This window comes from Geotrypetes seraphini, chromosome 2, assembly GCF_902459505.1.
Source record: "Geotrypetes seraphini chromosome 2, aGeoSer1.1, whole genome shotgun sequence".
NCBI lineage: Eukaryota > Metazoa > Chordata > Amphibia > Gymnophiona > Dermophiidae > Geotrypetes > Geotrypetes seraphini.
Genome location: NC_047085.1, coordinates 378,410,503 through 378,432,542, shown reverse-complemented (window position 1 = coordinate 378,432,542; position 22,040 = coordinate 378,410,503). Strand labels below are relative to the sequence as shown.

At 40.4% G+C, this 22,040-nt stretch overlaps 1 protein-coding gene across 1 annotated transcript in view; it reads right to left on the bottom strand.

The window, feature by feature from the left end:
• LOC117353985 (dynein heavy chain 5, axonemal-like) overlaps nt 1-22,040 on the bottom strand; it is a 629,516-nt gene that overhangs the window by 321,819 nt on the left and 285,657 nt on the right. The window contains exons 46-48 of the mRNA XM_033930650.1: nt 13,823-14,012; nt 8,619-8,836; nt 3,408-3,719 (exon numbers count right to left, since the gene is read on the bottom strand). Coding sequence (XP_033786541.1) covers nt 3,408-3,719; nt 8,619-8,836; nt 13,823-14,012 — 720 coding nt within the window. The remainder of the gene's footprint in view (nt 1-3,407; nt 3,720-8,618; nt 8,837-13,822; nt 14,013-22,040) is intronic.

Here is a 22,040-nt window from a genome sequence, read left to right as displayed (position 1 = left end):
GATCTATTTGCAGCTTTGACCTCACTGACCATCCACTGCTCCTTGACAACTTAAAAGAAATAGGTCTTACAGGTATATCTTTAGGCTGGTTTACATCATACCTTACTGACCATTCATATGTACAGTCTTGTCCACTAACTCCTCATCTGTTTCCTTTATCCTTGATTCAGGAGTCTCCCAGGGTTCAACTCTTTTGCCGCTTCTATTCAATCTCTTCCTTCCACCTCTACTCGCTTTAGCACAACCCACTGGTTTTTACCATGTTTGCATATACACGTACAGTCAGATGATATTCAGATTCTATATACATTAAACTCCAGTTCCATATAAGAAAGCAAGACAATCAACGATAACCTTGTTCACATTACAAGCAAGTTGACCAGCCATAAACTAAAACTAAACCCAGAAAAATCAAAATTCATCATTTTCTCTACCCAAGATAAAGTCAGTCTACCCATTTTACTTCTCCTACAAAATATTCCCATTCCCCAGGCTACTTCTGTTTGTATTTTAGGTATCATACTTGATTTGAAACTACTGATCACTACACAAATAACCCAGGTAGTCAAAGATCCTTTTTCAAACTTTGCATGATTCGTTCAATTCATTCTTTACTTTTTCTTCTAGCATTGAGCATCCTAATATAATCTCTAATTATCCAACAAATTGATTATTGTATCTCCCTTTACGCTGGCCTAAGAAAAAAAGACCATCATAGATTGCAATTGATCCAAAACACAGCTATCCCATTGATTCGTAATGCACAAAAATTCAATCACGTTACCCCATTCCTCAAAGAAGCACACTGGCCCAGTTCCATATCGTATCACATACAAAATATTATTACAAGTATTCAAAATACTACACTCAGATGAATCAACATACTTCATACATCACATCATTCCATACACACCATTCAGATCCCTTAGAATAGATCTACCAATCAAAACTCCCTTCCTGCCTCCTTATGTCTCCAATCATCTCTAGAACACTTAAGTCCAAATTAAAGGCTTTTTATTTTAGAAATGCCTATGATTAGCAGAGTCACCCATTTAGAGAGCATTTAATAAACAACAGAGTTGCCCTTATGTGATTTTCCTTCCCACTTTTTCTATCATTGTCATGTCTTGTTTTATACATTTAAGATCAATATCCTTTGAGAAAGTAGAGCTCCTGAACCGACTTTTACAGATGAAAGCCCCAGAAAAGGTTCAGTGGTTGTCAGAACTGGACGCAGCATTCTGAACTCTGAAGGAAGACATTGGTTCAGAGACAGTATTGGTCAACCCAGACTTCAATATCCCTTTGTGATGCAAACAGATGCCTCAGAGGTTTGTCATGGGGCTGTCCTGGCCTAATACCTACCTCTATGATGCCTAGTGATGCCTAAGTCTGCTTAGGTGCCTCTAGGCATGATTCTATAAATGGTTGATTGACAAATGTGTCGATTGGCTCCTATATGTTAGGTGCTGGTAGATACCATTCATACAATCAGTCCCTATGTGCATCTCAGCAAATTGTACAGAACTGTTCTTACATATAATTGAAAGCTTATATGACATGTGCTCATGTACTTGCTGACAGAAAGAATTATGTTATTGTTATACATTTAGTGCAATAAGTACATCTTATACATATGTTTGTAAGCAGACATGGAAAGAATATAACTGGAAACTGAAGGAAAAGAGAGATAGAAAATGTAAAATCAATTAAGCAGGATGGAAGATCATAAACATCAATAATTTTCTTTTTTTTTCCCCATATCTTTATTCATTTTAAAAACCAATATCAAGTGCAAAATATAATCAAACAATGTACGAAAAATAATATTCTGGTTGGCGGGGTTTAGGTGCCTGGGCCAATCAGGCCCTAAGGCTCACTATTCTGCAGATGGCGGGCCTGCTGGATGGACGGGCTTGGGATCCGTCCATCTGTCCAACTTTTTTAAGGTACAGGGGGGTGTCGGGGGTGGTGTCACGGGGTCAGCAGGGGGTCACAGGGGTTGGCAGGGGGGGCCGATTGGGGGTTGGGGGCATCATGGGCAGGAGGGCCTGTATCTTAATGGGGGTGGAGGGGTAGGGGTTTCACCAGGACAGGAGGGCTTGGGCTCCCTCCTGCCCAGATCGAGTCGGGGGGGGGGGGGGATGGATCACACCAGGAGAGATTGGCTATCTCTCCTGCCGCAATAATGATCACTCCTCTAACCGAATTGCCACAAACCACGGCAGGAGAGATTGGACATCTCTCCTGCTGTGAGTCATGGCAGTTCGGGTAGAGGGGTGAATGCCATCACAGCAGGGGAGATGAGCCATCTCTCCTGCTGTGATGGTTGCTGTGGGGGGTGGGCAGGTTGCCGGTGCCGCTGAGCTCTTCGCGACAGCCGCAATAAGCTCAGCGACCCCGTTTTGGCACTTATACCTGTTTTGACTTGGTCTAATTCAAAATGTATAAGTGCCGACTAGGCAACCTGCCTAATCTTTTGGTTATACCTGCTGTACACCTTTGTCTAGGATGACCCACCTCCCGCCCTTGCCCCTCCTCTAAAAATGCCTCTTTTCGCTCTATACGTTTAGAGGCAGGGGAAAAGTTTAAGCTTTTTGATAGTCCAAGTACCCATTTAGGCCACTTTTTAGACATTTTTTGGTTTTGATTATGAGCCCCATAGCTATTTAGAAAATATGGGCTAGATTCTATAAAGGATGCCTAAGTGTAACTACATTGTAGGTGCCACTCTGTGCAGTTGTCAATAAACGTCCTTTATAGAATCCCGTCTATTAGCGCCTAGGTGTGCTTAGGTGTCTTAGAGGTAGGCGCCAATACATTGGGCCAGGTTTTACTTGGCCTAATTTACTGGTACCTAACCTGAATGCCTAGTGACACCTAAGTCAACCACACCTACTCTGCCCCTCACCATGCCTACGTTTTGGATAGACATCATTAGGTGTCAGAGGGCACCTCAACTTAGATGTCGCTAGGCACCACTCTGAGTTCCGTGCGGACCTCTTAATTTTTTTCAATTTATCCATTAACTTCAAAATCACAGTCAATTACCATGCTGCTTAAGCTAATTAAAACAATTTGGGTTTTGCACAGATTTTAGTTAGGCATTGCTAGATATCCACGATGAAGGCACCTAGTGATGCTTAGTATAGGCTTCCTTTATAGAATCTGGTTCAATGTGTTAACTGAAGCATAAGTGTCCTGCTGTGTTGTATCAATTTGTATTTGAAATGTAATTTTGTTCCAGTTTCTTTCCTTTATGTGATCCACTCTGAACTGTAAAGTAAGTGGCGGAATATAAAATAAACTGTTATGTTAATATTTACATATGGACTAAGAGAAAATAATAAAGTCCTATTAACACAGATGTGAAAAAAATATCATCAGCAAAAACTGTATTTCTGTACCTGGAAGATGCTATTAAAACAGTTCCATAGCAAGTCGTGATGCTTGGATGGAAGAGTCTGAAGCCAAGCTCTTAAGATGGGTCTCCAGTCCAGCACTGAGGAGCTCATAAAGACCATGCCATTTCGGGAGACAGTTGCTGGAGAAGCATTGTCAATGTTGTGAGGTTCAAATACAATTTTGCAATTTGGGGCCATTGGAATGCGATCTCCATTAGCCAGGGTTAGGGTTTTATTGTCATCTAGAACAGAGTTCAGGTTTTCAATCCAGATAGCATCCACAGGACCATCCAATATTATCCAAATGTGTTCACCCTAAAATAGTTAAGTTCAAGTCCTCAATAATTTAATGTATTAACTTATATAGCAAATATAGGCTTAGAGTCAGTCACAGTTGTTTATAATAAAATAAATTAAATATTCTTACCAACTCACAGAACATACTTACCACAATCATAATCCACATCCTCAGATATACTTATTTGTGTATCATCTGACTAGATGCATCATGATAATGCCTAGACATAAACATCCCATACTAAGATCATCACCAAGAACAAAACAGGCCATTCAACTCTTTTCAGAATGAGAAAATATTTTTTTTCCACCCTTAGCACCCCTTAGCTATTTATAAAATGGTGCTTAAATATAATAATGTGAAGTTTGAAGGTGGGTCTGGAAGGAACATGGGTAAGGCTCATAGTTACACACATACATTATAGCATACTATAATATACTCCTGTGGCCAGACAGCCAATTCTGGTTGAGTCTGAGCCCAAAGTGGGTATCTCCCTCTTTTTGCCTCCATTCCCACCCCCTGCAGCCTGTGCAGCCTCTCTATCCCTCAATCCCTGCCTGCCCCTCATCGGAGCTATGTCTGCGGCAGATGGCGAGTCACCCTTCCCCAGGGGCAGAGCGCTTGCTGCATGGAGATGCAGCACTGCTGCAAGAAGGACTGCCACTGCAATCTGAGCTGCTATGGTAAGCTTTTCCTTGGCCTGTACTGCACAGGTGAGTGCCGGGCTGTTATCCCCCACATGCTCGCCGTGCTGCCATGAGTGGCTGGGTTGGCAAGGTACACCCCTGATATAAACACCTTTTTTTTTTTTTTAGCAATCTAGGCATGAACATAATTTCTAGAGTCAAATACATTCAACATGCTAACTTGTAGCACATTCTATAAAGAAAAGTATGTGAGTATGTTTCTTAATAGTACAAAACATCAAACATGTTCAGTAGTATTCTACATTTAGCAGCATGAAAAGAGGATGGCAAGAAGGGTTGATTTAGTTTAGATCAAAAAGGTCATGAGGTCTAGCTCCAATAGCCCTTATGCCTGCAGTTGGCACGTATATGGCAGTATAGTAGGATTTTGGTGGACTCACATCCCCCCAAAATATGAATAAAACAGTATATATCTGTCTGTAGAACAGCAGCATCTGGTATAGGGAAAGGGTAGTCGAGCATCACACAGGTGACTTATGTAACCTGGAGGATGGGCTAATGAGCCATAGAGAGGAGGACCCAGGCCCATAAGACACTCTAACCACTACATTTATGGTGGAAAGAGTGAGACCACCACAACCCACCAAAATCCTACTCTACTTATGTATAGGCGCCACCTGCAACCATAAGGGTTATTAGGGGAGTTTTGGAGGGATCACTATAAATTATAAGGGGGTTATGATGAGATTTATATCTGGCACCCTTTATGGGAAGTTTTCAGCAGTGTCTTCTAAAGTGCCCCACTGCTCTATTGGGATTTCAATGTGGCCAGTCCATTACAATGCTGGCCCCTCCTATGCCCAAATGGTCTAGATTTGGATGTTTTCAACTTGGATGTCTCTGCAGCCTCACACTTTCCACCATAATTCGCCAACAACATTTCGCCGTCTTTCTCCAATCCATCATCCTCTCCAAACTAGACTATTGCAATGCCATCTACTTAAGCCTATCAAAAAAAGTCTTCAAAGACTCCAGCTAATCCAGAATACTGCAGCCAAGTTGATCTTTGCAAAACACAAGTCTGGCCATGTCTCCCCACTCCTAGCCAAACTTCACTAGCTCCCAGTGATTTCCAGAATCCATTTTAAATGCTCCTGCCTGGCTTTTAAGATCATTCACGGCATCCTTCCTCCCTTAATCCCACTATCTTATAACTCCTCATGTCCTGACTCTACCAGACCCGCCCAAAGGTACAAACTATCCTTCCCCTCTCTACATGGTATTCGCTATGCTGGAAAACTGGGAAAATCCCTTCTCTTCAGAATCACAAGTCTTTGGAACGACCTAACTACCCCGCTGCGGAACCTGGGCTCCCTCCAATTATTCCGCAAGCAACTGAAAACCTGGCTTTTCACTAAAATGTAATTCTATCCCCCCTTACTCTTCTCTTCTATATATAAGTTCATGTAAACCTTTTTTTATCCTTCTCTTCCTATATTTTAAGTTCTTGTAAACCGTGCCGAGCTCCACATCCGTGAAGATGATGCGGTATATAAACTTAAGGTTTAGTTTAGTTTAGTTAGAGTGTTTTATGAGTCTGGGTCCTCCTTTCTATGGCTCGTTAGCCTATCCACCAAGCTACTTAATTGATGCTCTACTAACCTTTCCCATACCAGATGCTTCTGTTCTACAGACAGGTATGTACTGTTTTATTCATATTTGGGTTGCAAGGTGGGAGGGGTTAGTGACCACTGGGAGAGTGTGTGTATGGGGGGGAGGGGTTATTACTTAATCCTTCCAGTGGTCATCTGATCAGTTTGGGTACCTTTATGGCACTTAGACACTTCTAAAATTGGTCTAGCATGAAATATCTGATTTCTGTGTAGGATGTCCCTCTAAAGGTTTGATTATCACCGCAAAACATCCAAGTCTAACCTGGCCACAGCCTGCCCTTAACATGCCTCTAATACGCACCTTTCCGAGTTTGACGTTTTGGAGGGCGAACATCCCACAAAATGTCTAGGCTCTTTTTTTTTTAAATTATTATCAGCACTTGGATGTTTTGCAGAGAAAAATTTCTAAGTGTCAATTTTGGGACATTTTTGTGTTTTGAAAATGTCCTTAAATGTGTCCTAACTTTAAAATATTCAAGACAAAACATTCCTAAATGGGGGAAGAATCTTTGAGCGGCTGCAAGAAGATAAACAAAAAACAATGGAGAAAATGGTGTAAAAGTAAAGATGATCAGCTTTATTTCCAAAGTGATCCAGGACACTAGACCTAATTTAATAAATGAAAAAATGCATAAAATCTATTGATGTTCCATTGCGTTATATCACCCATCTTTCCTTGCATTATGTATGGCATTTGCCATGGGTTACAGGTTGTAAAATAATAGGCTTGGATTGCTATACCGAATGAGATCTACAGTATAATATGCCATAGATTAGTTTTATATATTTATGTTTATTAAAAGACTTGATATACCACCTTTATCTACAGAGCAATCAAAGTAGTTTATAAAATTAAACATAAAAACAAAATAACAATTTTGATTAAGTAAAAAAAAACCATAATCAAAACATACGTCTAAGTCCAATTCAGATGTATAGTGTTAAACACCCAAAGTCGGCACTGGGAAAATGTCCATTCTCGAAAGGCAGATCACCACACGTCCAAAAATATTTCTTTTTTGAAAATCGTCTATCTGGACTTCTAAGCAGTTGATTTTCCAGATCGCCTATCTTTATACTACATTTTCGACCAAAATTTCATCCAAGTCCCAAACATTCAGAACAAGGCCATTTAGGGGCCAGCATTGTGATGGACTGACCACCCAGACATGGCAACAGAGCAGTGGGGCACCTTACCGGGCACTGCTGTGAACTTTACAAAAAGGGTGCCACATAAACATCTCACCAGAACTACCTTATAGGATAAGGTGAGCCCCCCAAACCCACTACACCCACCTGTCTACAACCCCAATAGCCCTTATGGCTGCAGGTGGCACCTATGTGGCAGTAGAGTAGGGTTTTGGGAGGGTGGCCTCACATTTTCCACCATAAATGTAGTGATTAGAGTGGCTTATGGGCCTGGGTCCTCCTTTCTATGGTTCACTAGCCCACCCCGCAGGCTACTTAAGACACCTGTATGCAGCTCTACTAGGCTTTCCTATAGCAGGTGCTGATGTTCCGGAGACAGGTATGTATGTTTTTATTCTGATATCTGTGGCAGTGTGAGGGGGTCAGTGATCCACTGAGGAAGTGTGTGTGGGTCTTTACTTTGTCTCTACAGTGGTTATCTGGTTACTTTGGATACCTTTTTGGCACTTATACCTATTTTTACATCATCTAACTCAATGCATACGTTTCGTCCAGGAAGTCTCATAAAACATTCAATTATCCCTGCAGCATGACTAAGGGTAGGTTGGCCCACATCTCGCCCAAATACCACCGTAACCACTCCTCCAGATACACCCCTTTCAGCTCTGGACACACAGCAGCATTGAGAGACCTAAAAGGTCCTTAGATACATCCAGAAATTCGGTTTGATTATCGGCACTTGGACGAACCGACTTGGGCGGGTTTTTAGACGTGTTTAAGGTTTGATTATGAGCCGCATAACAATCAAACAGTGTCTTTTACTAAAGATTAGCTCATGTTATCTACAGCAGAGCCCATAGGAATAAAATGGGTCCTGCAGCAGATAACATGTACTAACCTTTAGAAAAAGACCCCCCAATGTGATTTATAAAATTAAAATGATATAAAAATAAAATAATTAATTAAATAACAGAAAAGACACCAATATCTATTAACAAGGACCACAAGAAACACCACAGGTATGCATGCATACATACATACACATGTTCATGTGCATACATACAAATATACATATAAGCGTATAGAGATTGTCAACCTATAATCATGCTAATGTACTGCAATTTGAACCATTCACTCAAATCCTGGTTTTCTTGACTCTTAGAAAAATCTGGGGCTATTCTTTTTCCATCCTGCTACAAAAATTGTAGCATACAATGCATGCAAGGGAAAGCACATTTGAAGACTTTTGCATGCTGAAAAAATAATAAATCTTGATTACATGATTTCTCCGTTCCTAAAAATGTACAGGCTCACCTGTTATAACTGAACAGCAATTTCACCAGAAACACTTAAACAACATTACATTATTACTACATGGAGAAGACAAGGGAAACGGGGTTGCATTAGTCATGCTCTGGCTACCACAATCATTGCTCATCTGATTTACCTTCTTTGCTTTTAAAGTTTTTCTCCATAGAGTAGAGAAAATGCCATCTGTCCAGTCATTTGTTGCAACATCTAGAGTTCCAAACATCTGGGAAGCTGTGATTGCTTTTGGGTTCATCCTCATCTCCTTATGAGGCACTCCACAGTCAGTCATTGCTTTCATCAGGATGTTAATGCATTTTGTTTTCCCTGCACCACTGGGCCCTAGAGTCATCATTCCTAAAGACAAAACACATATCAAAATGGAGTTTCTACATTTGGGACATAGCAAGCCTCTGCTTGTGGGCCATATTTGCAAAGCAATTTCACAAGTCAAAATGTTTGCGCTTTGTGCTTATTGAAGAGGCATTTCAATCTTTGGGGTGAAATTGTTGTAATACAGAAATGTACAAAGATTCCCATCGTGTGAAAGTTGGGTCACTCCAGCTTTAGAATAATTAGAAACTAAAGACCCCTTTTATGAAGCTGCTTTAGGCTTTTTTAAATCGCCAGACATGGTGGTATTAGCCGTGACACTCACAGGAATTCTATGAGCATTGGAGCTTTTACCATGGCAGCAAGCAATAAAAAAGCCTAACACAGATTCATAAAAGGGAGGGGGAGGGGAGGTAAAACATTTTTTAAACTGAAGAGGCATAATAATTTCTTTTTTTTAAATCAAACTCCCAGAAAATGTTAGAATGATGTAACCTGCTTATGAAATGGGAAGATTAGGTACTTACCTCAATTTTTTTTCTAATAAACAGGCAGGTGCGTAGTACGGGGGACAAGTGGGCGGTCCACCCCAGTTGAATCTTGGTGGAGACGCTGGCACCCGTCCTCCTCTTTGCCCTCTCCCCGCTCCTTTCCCGCCCTGCACTACCACGCGCGCACCCCTTCCTTTCCCACGTACCTCTTTAACGTTCCCGGCGCAAGCAGCAACCCCAACCTGCTACTTGCATCAATGTCGGCTCTTACTCTGACTTCACTTCCTGGACCCACATGTAGAAGTGACGTCAGAGGAAGAGTCGATGCTGGAGCGAACATCAGGTTGGGATTGCTGCTCATGCTGGGAATGTTAAAGAGGTACGGGGGAAAGGAAGGGGCACACATGTATGGCAGGAGGGGGGTGGGGAAAGAGCAGATGAGGTGGGGGCAGACAAGAGGGCAGGAGAGAGGTGCCACCACCCTGGAAACCATTCACCCTCGCTACGCCACTGTAAACAGGCACATCATTCTTGAGCACTCGGGTAGTCAATCCCTTCCCTTGCCATTCTCTGTAGAGAGTATCATTAGCATGTTTTCACTCTGCCTCCCATCACTCTAGGCTGTCCTGTAATTCCTCAGTTTGTCTCTCTACATATGAGATTTTAGAAGTCTGCCTGTTCCGCTCGAGTTTATCTTTTCCTTTAATTTGTTTTTTAATCCGATCATGAGGCTTTTCGGTGTTTCAGAGGCTCCCAAGTTTTGCGACATCTCTGGCTGCAGGAGAGCTCAGACTCTGAGGTCAGAAGTCTGTAGCCAAGGGGAAGACTTTTTTGCAATACACCTGTTTGGTCAGCCTGCACTTACAGTTTGGGAACTTAGGGACTGTTCCCTTGGGAGCAAGGCTCATCCCAGGTTTTGTCCACAGAGGGCTTAAGTACCGGCTGAGTGGCTCCATGGCGGTTTTTCTACCCGGATCGGAGCCGACTATGTTTCCTCCCCTCTACTGTGCATGCGTGTTCCAGTGAGGGTTGAGATCTGTAGCTGGTCGGTGAGTTAAAGAAACAGTCAGAAGAAGCAGGCAGTCTGGTTTCCAGGTTTGTTTGAGGCAGAAGTTCTCCTATTTCTGTGGTTGCTGTTTCAGCCCAGACAGCTCCTAGCACAAGTGTGGCACAGTGAATACAAGGCTGACAGTCTATGGGAGAAAATGTGTGTGTGTGTGTGTGTGGAGGGGGGAGGTGCCCTGTAAAAGTGATTTTTGTTTGGATACTGGAGCTAGAGATAGGGACCCCTACCCTTAAAATCCTAAAATCACGATTTTTTTTTTTTTATCCCTAGTGTGACTTCCATGGGCGGCCATCTTAAATTTCCCAGTTTGAAAATACAAGCCTGTATCTGTCTCAAAACACCTTGATTTAGATTAAAATCAAGTGGTATGGACTCCTCGACTAGGATGCATCAAATTCATGTCAGATTTGTGCTGGATGGAGGGCAGAGGACCATCCGTGTTCCACATGCCGTGTGGCATGTAGCAAATGAGAGGGTATGGTAGCCACGGGCATGGCCTCCTCTACTTCTCCTGGACGTGTGGGATCCTAGATGGCTTGAGTTCCATTTCAAACATCCAGGTTAGAGCTGGGAAATAGTGGAAGTGCATTCCCGGTAAAACGCAGCCATGCACTTGCCACAAAACTCCAGAAAGGGACATGGGAGTGACTGCAAGGGCCCTTGGAGTGCCCAATGCAGAATTTTGCTCCAGAATTTGACTGGGTGACCAGGGAATTGGATAGAGGATATGTGCTATATGTGGTGTATTTAGATTTTAGCAAAGCCTTTGACAGTGTTCACACAGACGTCTAATAAATAAACTGAGTGCTCTCAGCATGGGTCCCAAAGTGATGGGCAGGGTCAAGAACTGGTTGAGTAGAAGGTGACAGAGGATAGTGATCAGTGGAGATTGCTCTGAGGAAAGGGATGTTATCAGTGGTGTTACTCAAGGATCTGTTCTTGGGCCTGTTCTTTTTAATATTTTTATAAACGATATTGCTGAAGTGTTGTTGGGTAAGATTTGCCTCTTTGCAGATCTTACCAAAATCTGCAATAGAGTAGACACGCCAGATGGTGTGAATAACATGAAGAAAGACCTGGTGAAGCTTGAAGAATAGTCTGAAATTTGGCAGCTAAAATTTAATGCTAAGAAATGTAAGGTCATGCATTTGTGCTGCAGAACCTCGAGGGAACAGTACCGTTTAGGGGTGAAGAACTTGTGTGCACGACAGAAAAGCGGGACTTGGGTGTGATTGTATGTGATGATCTTAAGGTGAGTCTGCCCTGTGAGTGTGGTCTTGCTGTGCTTGGTAGTTGGTGGTGTATTTTTCTCCCTCCCGCGTTAGATTCTTCCTCTTGAGAAAGAACAGTTGAAACACGATCTGTGTTGAGGAAGTCGAGGGGAGTTTTCAGAAGCATTGTTATAGATGTGGAGTGTGTATGGACTATTTTTTGATGCAGTTTTGTTTTTGATTTGATTTTCACTGAAGATTTGGGGACTAGGGAACACAAGGTTTCGTTTGCCAGATAAGACAAAATGCCATGACACATTAATTATTGCCTTCCTGATCAGGAGAGGACAGAGAAAACAGCAGAGATAAGTATTTTTTTTTATCTTTTTACTCTGTTCATTCATACATGGAGGTAAGGAGGGCGTGTGCTATGATGTACATGTTTAACATCTCTTTAGCCTGTCTATGGCATATTTGATGTTGATTTCATTGAGCACACATTTTTATTAATTATTTTTGTTATTTTTTTGTATGTGTTTTTTGAATTTATTTGAATTCTCTTGTTTTATGATCTTAAGGTAGCCAAACAGGTTGAAAAGGTGACGGCGAAAGCTAGAAGGATGCTAGGTTGCATAGAGAGAGGTATGGCCAGTAGGAAAGAGGATTTATTGATGCCCCTGTATAAGACGCTGGTGAAACCTCATTTAGAATATTGTGAACAATTCTGGAGGCCGAACCTTTAAAAAGATATAAAAAGGATTCAGAGGAAGGCTACTAAAATGGTGTGTGGTCTTCATCATAAGGCATATGGGTACAGATAGTTAGGGGTTTGGAGGAGCTTCCGTACAGCGAAAGATTAGAGAAACTGGGCCTCTTCTCCCTCGAACAGAGGAGATGGAGAGGGGACATGATCGAAACATTCAAGGTACTGAAGGGGATAGACTTAGTAGATAAAGACAGGTTGTTCACCCTCTCCAAGGTGGGGAGAACGAGAGGGCATTATCTAAAGTTGAAAGGGGATAGATTCCGTACAAACGTAAGGAAGTTCTTCTTCACCCAGAGAGTGGTGGAGAGCTGGAACACTCTTCCAGAGTCTGTTATAGGGGAAAACACCCTCCAGGGATTCAAGACAAAGTTAGACAAGTTCCTGCTGAACAAGGATGTACCCTAATAGGGATAGTCTCAGTCAGGGCACTGGTCTTTGACCAGAGGGCCACCATGGGAGTGGACTGCTGGGCATGATGGACCACTGGTCTGACCCAGCAGCAGCAATTCTTATGTTCTTATGTTCTGTATACTTTGGAGGAAAGGCGGGAGAGGGGAGATATGATGAGAGACGTTTAAGTACCTACGTAATGTAAATGCGCATGAGTCTCTTTCATTTGAAAGGAAACTCTGCAATGAGAGGGCATAGGATGACGTTAAGAGATAATAGGCTCCGGAGTAATCTAAGGAAATACTTTTTACAGAAAGGGTAGTAGATGTGTGGTACAGCCTCCCGGAAGAGGTGATGGAGACAGAGATTATGTCTAAATTCAAAAGGGCCTTGGATAGGCACATGGGATCTCTCAGAGAGAGGAAGAGATAATGGTTACTGTGGATGGGCAGACTAGATGGGCTATTTGGCCGTTATCTGCCATTATGTTTCTATGTTTCACTATAAAATCATCCTTCTAACAACTATCCAACTATTAATTTATTGTTTCCTCCTTTCTGCAGTGAAGTGTACTATGTACCTAAATAAATTGCTGATCTTTCTGTGGCTGATTTTCCTTAGTTACTCTATGTAAAATAGTATTAGGAAGATGCTTATTCTATTGAACATCTTAAGAATGGCCCAATTTTATAATAGATGGACTCAATAATAAGCTTGCTTTCATTCTTATTTGCAGAATGCAGTATCCAATTTTCTTTTATGCTAATGTGCTGGTTATTTCTTCATGTGTAGAAAAGTAGAAAAGGAAGTCTGTACTGTACAATTTCTATGGAGGAAGGATTGTCACTTCTCTTGAACATAATTGCTCAGGTCTTTCTGCCCTTTAAAACATCTCTGTGCAGTTTCAAAATACTCACACACAGGATGTATAGGGTGTGCATGTACAGTATATTTTTTCATGGGATAGATATTCTGATTCTGTGGAATGAAGTCTGCACTTTTTTAGTTGGTTACTACTGAACAGAAGAAGCCTCTCTTAGTATTATAGAAATTACAATGCCTTGTAAGGTCACTTAGCATGCTAACCATGTCTGACGCGTTGTGTTTCATACAGCTGGATGAGTTTAAGAATCCAGGGAGGATGATGAATCAGCCCAGCTTCTTCTGTCTGCTTCTGAATAGCTCCCTCTAACTCTGGATACCCAGCCTTATCGAGAGTAATTCCAGGGAACAGGTCATTAATCAGGCTCATGAATAAAGGCTCATCTTCATCTACCTGCAAAGTTCAGACAAAAAAAACCCCACCCCAGAGAGACAAAGGATTAATACATCCCATTCACAATGCTGATAGGCTGACAATTACAGATGTAATGCTGGGTGTATTTTGATGACTTGAAATAAATAGGCAAACAGAGGGATTAATTCTATATGGATGTTCTTAACATTACTATGTTAAAAAGCCACATGGGTGAGCTAGTTTGGGATTATATCTTAAATTCTCTTTCTGATATACATACTAAAGTAAGTCTGTTTGTAAGGAAAGGTACAAATTTCAGTTCAACTCAAACGAACTGTAATGAGATTCAACTGGCCATGAAGCGTCCTTCCAAACAGATTTCCACAGAAACATTTGACAACTAGACCTGTGACCCTGTCTCACATAGGAATGTAACAATGAACTCAAGTACCTTGTTTTAGTTAACCATAGAAGCAATTTTAAAATAAACGTCCACATTAATTCAAAATGAAATTCATCTAAACTATCTGATAGCACAGAAAGTTAAAAATAATTTAACAGTATCTTACACCCAGTTAAGGATGGAATGACTGCATTTTCAAGTCTTCCTTTCTAGACAAGTCAGCCAATTACAGTATTTAATAATGATGTATATCACTATGAAAAATACATTTTTTAAAGAAGAAGAAATTGTGAAGAAAGCTATGAAGATTGGTCCTTACAAAGCACTGATTCCTATTTAATGTAGAATATTCCAGGTTTATACACGAGAGAGAGTGTATGTATGCACACATGCAACATAATTCATAGCAGTTCTTCAAATCATAAATGATAAAGGGAAGATTGTTATAGTATACTCAAAATAAATACTATCAAAAATATATAATTAGCTGCTTATGCTACAAAGGAACCAATTTGAGTTGATTTAAACAAACAAACAGACTCAAAGCTTCCGGTACAGACTTCAAATGTAACCAATACTCAATAAAGCTCCATTTATTATCATCGGCTCTTAAACAGGCCGGGAAAAACAGAACAGAGAAAATCTCAGAATCACATGAGAAACGTCTGTTCTTCAAAAACCCAGACCCGCAAATATTTGAAAAAAATGGGCTCCTTGAAGCAATACCAGCAAACCAACATGGAGTTGAACGTAGTCCGATCATAACCCTCCCCAAACAGCGAATCAATTCACAGCTGCTTGCTTCTCAATCATCCATCAATTTTACAAAATTATAATCCACTCGTGTAAGGGGACAGAATCCCAAATCTCTGTTTTGGTTTGCTGGTATTGTTTCAAGGAGCCTCCCCTCCCCCCCCCCTCTTTTTTTTTTTATTTTTTTTATTTTTATGGGTCAGATTTTTTTTGAAGAACAGACTTTTCTCAGGTGATTCTGAGGTTTTTTTTTTCTATTCTGTGCTCTGTCCTGTTTAAGAGCCAATGATAATAAATGGTGTTTTATTGAATACTGGTTACTTTGAAGTCTGTACCAGCAAATCATGTATTTTTTTTAAATATAGTATTTAGTTCTTCAAATCATCAATGTAAAATTATCAGTATGTTTTCTATTTGATAAATTAGAGGCTTAACAGTAGGCTTCACACCATAAAGGGCTTGCAAATCAGGTGGAAAACAAGTAGTCAAATATGTTCTATAAGCCTTTCACAGAATATGTACAACACTAAGGGCTCCTTTTACTAAGCCGCGTTAGAGCTTTAACGCACAGAATAGCGTGCACTACATTGCTCTGCACGCTAGACCTTAACGCATTGAGCTGGCGTTAGTTCTAGAAGCATAGCGCGCAGTGTAGCGTGCGGTAATTTCCTGCATGTGCTAAAAACGCTAGCACACCTTAGGAAGTTGAGCTCTAAATGCTAAGGCGCCCATTATATTCTAGCATTTAGCACACGCTAAATCGGTTAGTGCGCCTTAGTAAAAGGGCCCTTAACTGAACAGACATGTGTATGGCCTTCATCAGCAAGGCAAATTTTGTCTCTGGGAAGGCTAATTTGATAGCCAGAGAGTTCATATTTTCAGAATATAAAATTACTAGTAATGTGCATTTGTCCTTTATACACATATAACTAGTACCAAGGCTGTATCAAATTACCCTCTAAAATGTCACTGACTGCATCATTTGCACACACTAGGGCTTAAAATGCAATAATATAATTCAAAATGTATTTTCCAAGATTCTGAACTACTACAAGTAGGAATGTACCATCATTTAAAAATAAAAGGAAAAAAAAATATCAACAAAATTTCATATCATTTTGGAAGTAATTTTGTGAATATTAGGCATTGGTCTCATGTGTAAAAAGGTCAGTTACATGTGGAAAAACCATAAACTATGCACAGCTAATTGTTCTATTAAAGGGGCTACAAACATGAATATGGCAGCACGTAAGTATTTTGTGTATGGAGGAATTCCTTTCAAATATATGTGTAATCTCTATTTTATAATATGACCTAAAAATATGTGTCTTTGGGGGTTTTTCACTAAATACAATAGCTGTCTGTTAAATATAACAAAAGTTAGACCAGCAATTTAATAATAAATCATTTATTTTAATTATTTCAATTCTATAAATACCATAATTATCTTATATTCATAAATAGAACACACTTTCATAACTATCAATTATAAATATTATTTCATTGGTGAACCTTACTCCATTCACTACCATATACACCATTCACCACATCCATACATCATTCATTCATCCATAAATAACAACCTATAATATCTGTAAAGAGTAGGGCTGGAGACATATTAAACATAATTATTCATGATGATGACTTCCAGTTCAAAGTTCAATTGCAGTAATCGGAATGAGTCCACCAGGGGAGTTTTACATGTATGAAATTGTGTGTTCTATTTATGAATATAAGATAATTATGGTATTTATAGAATTGAAATAATTAAAAGAAATAATTGATTTATTATTAAATAGCTGGTCTAATTTTTGAAATATTTTATAATGTGGAGAAATGTATACTTCCATCAACATTTTTACTTCTCAAAATCATGTATAACTCCTGACTAATTTGGTCTCTTGAGATCTGGTAGTTGGTAGTGGAAATTTATTTTCTCATCTTTCTGGCTATCACATCCACCTCTGCTGGAATTGTTTGACTCTCTGATAAAGGCTTCCTTTTCTGATATTATGCTTGCATGCTTATGGGTTTTTTTCATACTATATTATTATCAAAAATATCTACACAGCAAACAATTAAAATATCAAGCAGAGGAGAGTAAAATACAACACACTTAAAATACATTAAAATGGTTCATTGTGGAAAAAAGCAAGTGATAAAAAGCAAAGCAAGGGACAGCCAGACATAATCATTCCCCTCCCATGTATGATCCTCTTATTGCCTGAGTAGAACTCAGAAGATGGAAAGTTCCAGGGCTGGCCATATTAGAATTGTTACAATACTGTAGATCCCTGTGAAGAAAAATGCATTTTAAGGTAGACTGGGAAAAGAAAGGGGAGAGAGGAAAATGTTGGACCTGAGTGGGGAGAAAGGGAAGATATGCTGGACTATGGGGGCCCAGGGTAGCTACCCTGTTTGCTTCCCCCTCCTCATGTCAGCCCCTATGGGACCCTAAATAATTGAGATAAGGTTCAAAGAAGAGCAACTAAGATGATAAAGGAAATGAAACTCCTCTCGTATGAGGAAAGACTAAAAAGGTTAGGGCTCTTCAGCATGGAAAAAAGATGGCTGAGGGGAGATATGATTGAAGTCTACAAAATCCTGAGTGGAGTAGAACGGGTACAAATGCATCGATTTTTCACTCCATAATAAATTACAAAGACTAGGGGACACTTGAAGTTACAAGGAAATACTTTTAAAACCAATAGGAGGAATTATTTTCTCAGAGAGCAGTGCGGGGCCGAGCAGGGAGCATGAAAAGCTTGGTCCTGTTGGGTGCAGACATCCAGGGAGGAAGAGGCTCAGTATGGGGCAGAAGCACGGAAAGATCGCTCCTGCCCCATACACCGCTGGACCACCAGGGATTAAAAACTGCAAAAAAAAAGGTACATGCGGAGAGGGGGAGGGTTAAAAAAAAAAAATTGTTAGTTGGCCAGGACGGGAGACGGGAGGGATCCCTCCTGTTCCGGCCTACCACTAGACCACCAGAGGGGATGCATGGTAGGAAAGTGCAACAGGGTGCAAAGCCTGGCAGGGGAGGGCGTGAGGGAGGGGGACACTGGGTACAGATCCTGGCAGGGCATGGCACTTGACTATTAAGCCCCCGTTTAAATTTGAGTCAACCATTTTTCCTCCTTTTGGGGGGGAAAAATGTGGGGTCTCGACTTATATTCAAGTATATACGGTAGTTGTGTTTCAAGTTTCAAGTTTATTTATAGCTTGATATGCCATCACAAATATCTGGTCATTTTACATAAACAGAAATCAAAAAAATATTTAAAATTGCTTTAAAAAATTGAAATAAAATAGGGGGATTGAGGCCAAGACATGGACGTAATTACGACGGGTAGGAGACGAGAGGACAGAGGGGGAGAGGAAGATTTTAATTACATTGTGTAAATAAAAATAAAAGGAAGGATAAAATAAAAAGGGAAGGGTGATGTCGCTTCCTGAAAGCGTTTCTCCATTTATTAAATGTTAGACAAGATCCTCCCAATATAATTATTTGATAAGTTAAAGGTTCTAATAAGGAGAGTATAGATAAAATTGTTGACCATACTTTAATCCAATATATACTTACAAAATAACACATGTTCCAAAATTCCCAAATCTCCCTTGCATGTCCAGCATAACTTCCCTTTTAATACATCTGTTCTTGATAGCTTCTAAAACAGGTCTAGCCTAAAATGTCCAGGACATCTTGCAAAAGGTTTGATTATAGCCACAAGATATCCATGTCTAGAACGACCCAAGCCCGACTAAAACATGCCTCTAATGTACTCCTTTACTAGTTAGACATTCTGGAAGGAAAATGTTCCTTAACACATCCTTTTGTTTCAAAAATCAGCATTTGGACGTTTTAGTGAAAAAAACGTCCAAGTGCCGACTTATTTGGGTTTTTGGATGTTCTATGTCTGTCCGCCAGATCTTGTGGATCAGACATTGGGCTGGGGACTCCACCTCCAAAGCCACGCTCTCCAGACTTCCTTTCAGGGGCAATATGCTATTCGGCCAGGTGTTAGATGATCTCATGGCTAGTTTTCGGCTAGTTTTCAGGACCGCCGTCCAAAATCTCTTCTGGACAGCAGGCCTTGGGCTATGAAAGTCCAATTCCGTGGGTCATTTCAAGGCTCATGCCATTCCTCCTCTGGATCATCTTCCCAGAGATCCTTTCAGAGCCTACGACAGAGGTTCTCTGGGATTAGAAAGTCCCAAGACACCACCCCGTGCTTAGGAGTTTTGAAAATGCCGCTAATTGAGAACTATTCCCCTATATATATTCTTGACCCATGCTAATAGACTGAGGCAGTTGTGCCTTGCAGAGTATGTCTGATTATCTATAATTTGTATTTCCTACAAAAATAAAAAAATAGAGGCCCTGTTACTAAGCTGCAGTAAGCACTAATGTGTGCTTACCACAGAAAAAATTGCTTACCATGGGATACGCTAAGCCATCCCCTGAAAATTTTTGGGTATATGTGCTAAGCCATAGCCTGATATACCCGGACCTCTTCAAGTGACAGAGCTTGGGAATACTGCCAGCCTAAACAAGGATGCCACAATTTTGGGTGGACCTGAGCCCAAAGTGGGTGGGCCTAAGATACACCACTGTTTAATCTGTATCAGATATGCAGAGAAACTTGAGATTAAAGAAAGATTTGTGTTTCATCAACTGCTCATGTTTGGATGGAAATGGAATGCAAAATGTGCCGATTGTTGGCTAGTCTTACGATGCTGTTTGTGCTATTTTACATTTATGTTTTATCTTATTTTATATACTGCTAAATCAGAAATAAATCTAAGCAGTTTACAATTTAAGAACATAACTAATGGGGGGGGGGGCGAAGAGATGGGAAAGAAAACAAAATAAGGCCTAATTTTATACTAGCAAATGAATGAAAACCATCAGTTTTCTACATACTGTATATTCATTGCATGGCAAGTAAAATCAATGCAGTAGTTCTAAACTACTACAGAGTACGTAAATTGTAGTATTTTTATGATTTATTTTTATATAAATCTTTATTGTACTTGATAAACCTTTGATAGGCTCAGTAAAGTTTATCAAAAAGCAGAAAAGTTTAGGTCTAAAACAGAGATTGTGCATCCATGCGAAACATGCTAGGCCTATAAGTGGAGAGGTAGCAGAATTTGCTGCCAACTTGAGTTGTCTAAAAGATCTGAGGGAAAAAAGGTGAAAAAGTAGTCTGTGGAGACAAACAGCCCTTGCTACCATATAACTATAATTTCATTCCCTGCTAGGCTGATTATCTTTCAAGAGATAGTGAAAATTGCCTATGTTTGTCATAAAGGACTTCAGAGTACTGATATCATGCTTGGAAAAGCTTCTTGTCCTCATATTAGAAATGAAAACCCACTTTGAAAAATACAGACAAGCAGATGACCAGAATGATCTGTGAAATGAAATCACTGAATTCTATCACAGCCACAACACTGCAGTAGCAGATGAAGATGCAGTACTCATTGAAAGAAAAATGAGTTTCTAAAATGTCAGTCAACAGTTTTTACCACCTTCTTTATCACCAAGGGCAGACGCTAAGCACAGATTGGTCTTGTCAGACAAATCTGATCAATTTCTTTGACTGGGTGACCAAATAATTAGATAAAGGGAGAATGCTAGATGTGGTGTATTTAGATTTTAGCAAAGCCTTTGACAGTGTTCCACACAAGCAAGTAATAAATAAACTGAGAACACTCGGTAAAGGGCTCTAAAGTGACAGACTGGGTCGGGAACTGGTTGAGTGGTCAATGGAGATCGCTCTGAGGAAAGAGATGTTACCAGTAGTATGCCTCAAGGTTCTGTTCTTGGGCCTGTTCTTTTTAACATTTTTGGAAACAACATTGCTGAAGGGCTGTCTGGTAAGATTTGCTTCTTTGCGGATGATGCCAAAATCTGCAATAGAGCAGATACCCCTGATGGTGTGGATAACATGAGAAAGGATCTAGTAAAGCTTGAGGAATGGTCTGAAATTTAGCAGCTAAGATTTAATGATAAGAAATGCAAGGTCATGCATTTGGGTTACAAAAGTCTGAGTTTAAGAGGTAAACTACTTTTGTGCATCAAATAGGAGTGCAACTTGGGTGTGATACTAATGTGATGATCTAAAGGTGGTCAAAAAGTTTGAAAAGGCATTGATGAAAGCCAGAAGGATACTTGGGTGCATAGGGAGAGGTATGGATAGTAGGAAAAAGGAGGTATTGATGCCCCTGTATAAGACTCTAGTGACACCACATTTAAAATATTGTGTACAATTCTGGACACTGCACTTTCAAAAAGATATAAACAGGATGAAGTTGGTCCAGAGGGAGGCTATTAAAATGGTCAGCAGTCTTCATCATAAGACGTATAGAGACAGACTTAAAGATCTCAATATGTATACTTTGGTGGAAAGACAGGAGAGGGGAGATATGATATGTGTATTTATGCCCATGATGTCTACCATCTCTCTCCTTCCTTACCTCCATCTCATGGTGTCAACCATCTCTCTCTTTCCCTGCTCCCTATCCCTTGGTGTCCACCATCTCTCTTCTTCCCTACCTCCCTCCATGTTTTTCAACTAGCTTAATCCAGGTGAGGCTCAGGGAACCAGGTGAGGCTCAGGGAACCAGGTATTAAAGGGTGCCAAAATCTTTAGCCTCTGATTTCACCATCAGTGCTTCATCTGGTCTAAACGTTAAGCCTTTTCTTTCTCCCTCCCCACAAATCTGGCATCTCTCCCTCACTTGTTCAGTTCAACATTTCTGCCTGGTCCAGTCTCTCTGTCCCTTCCTCCCTCTTCCATTGAACATGCCTCTAATTGAACATGCTTCCCTCTTCCATTGAAGTCCCGTACAATTTACCTTGTTTAATAGTAGCAGCAGCTTTAACAAGTGGTTGTTGGCTCAAC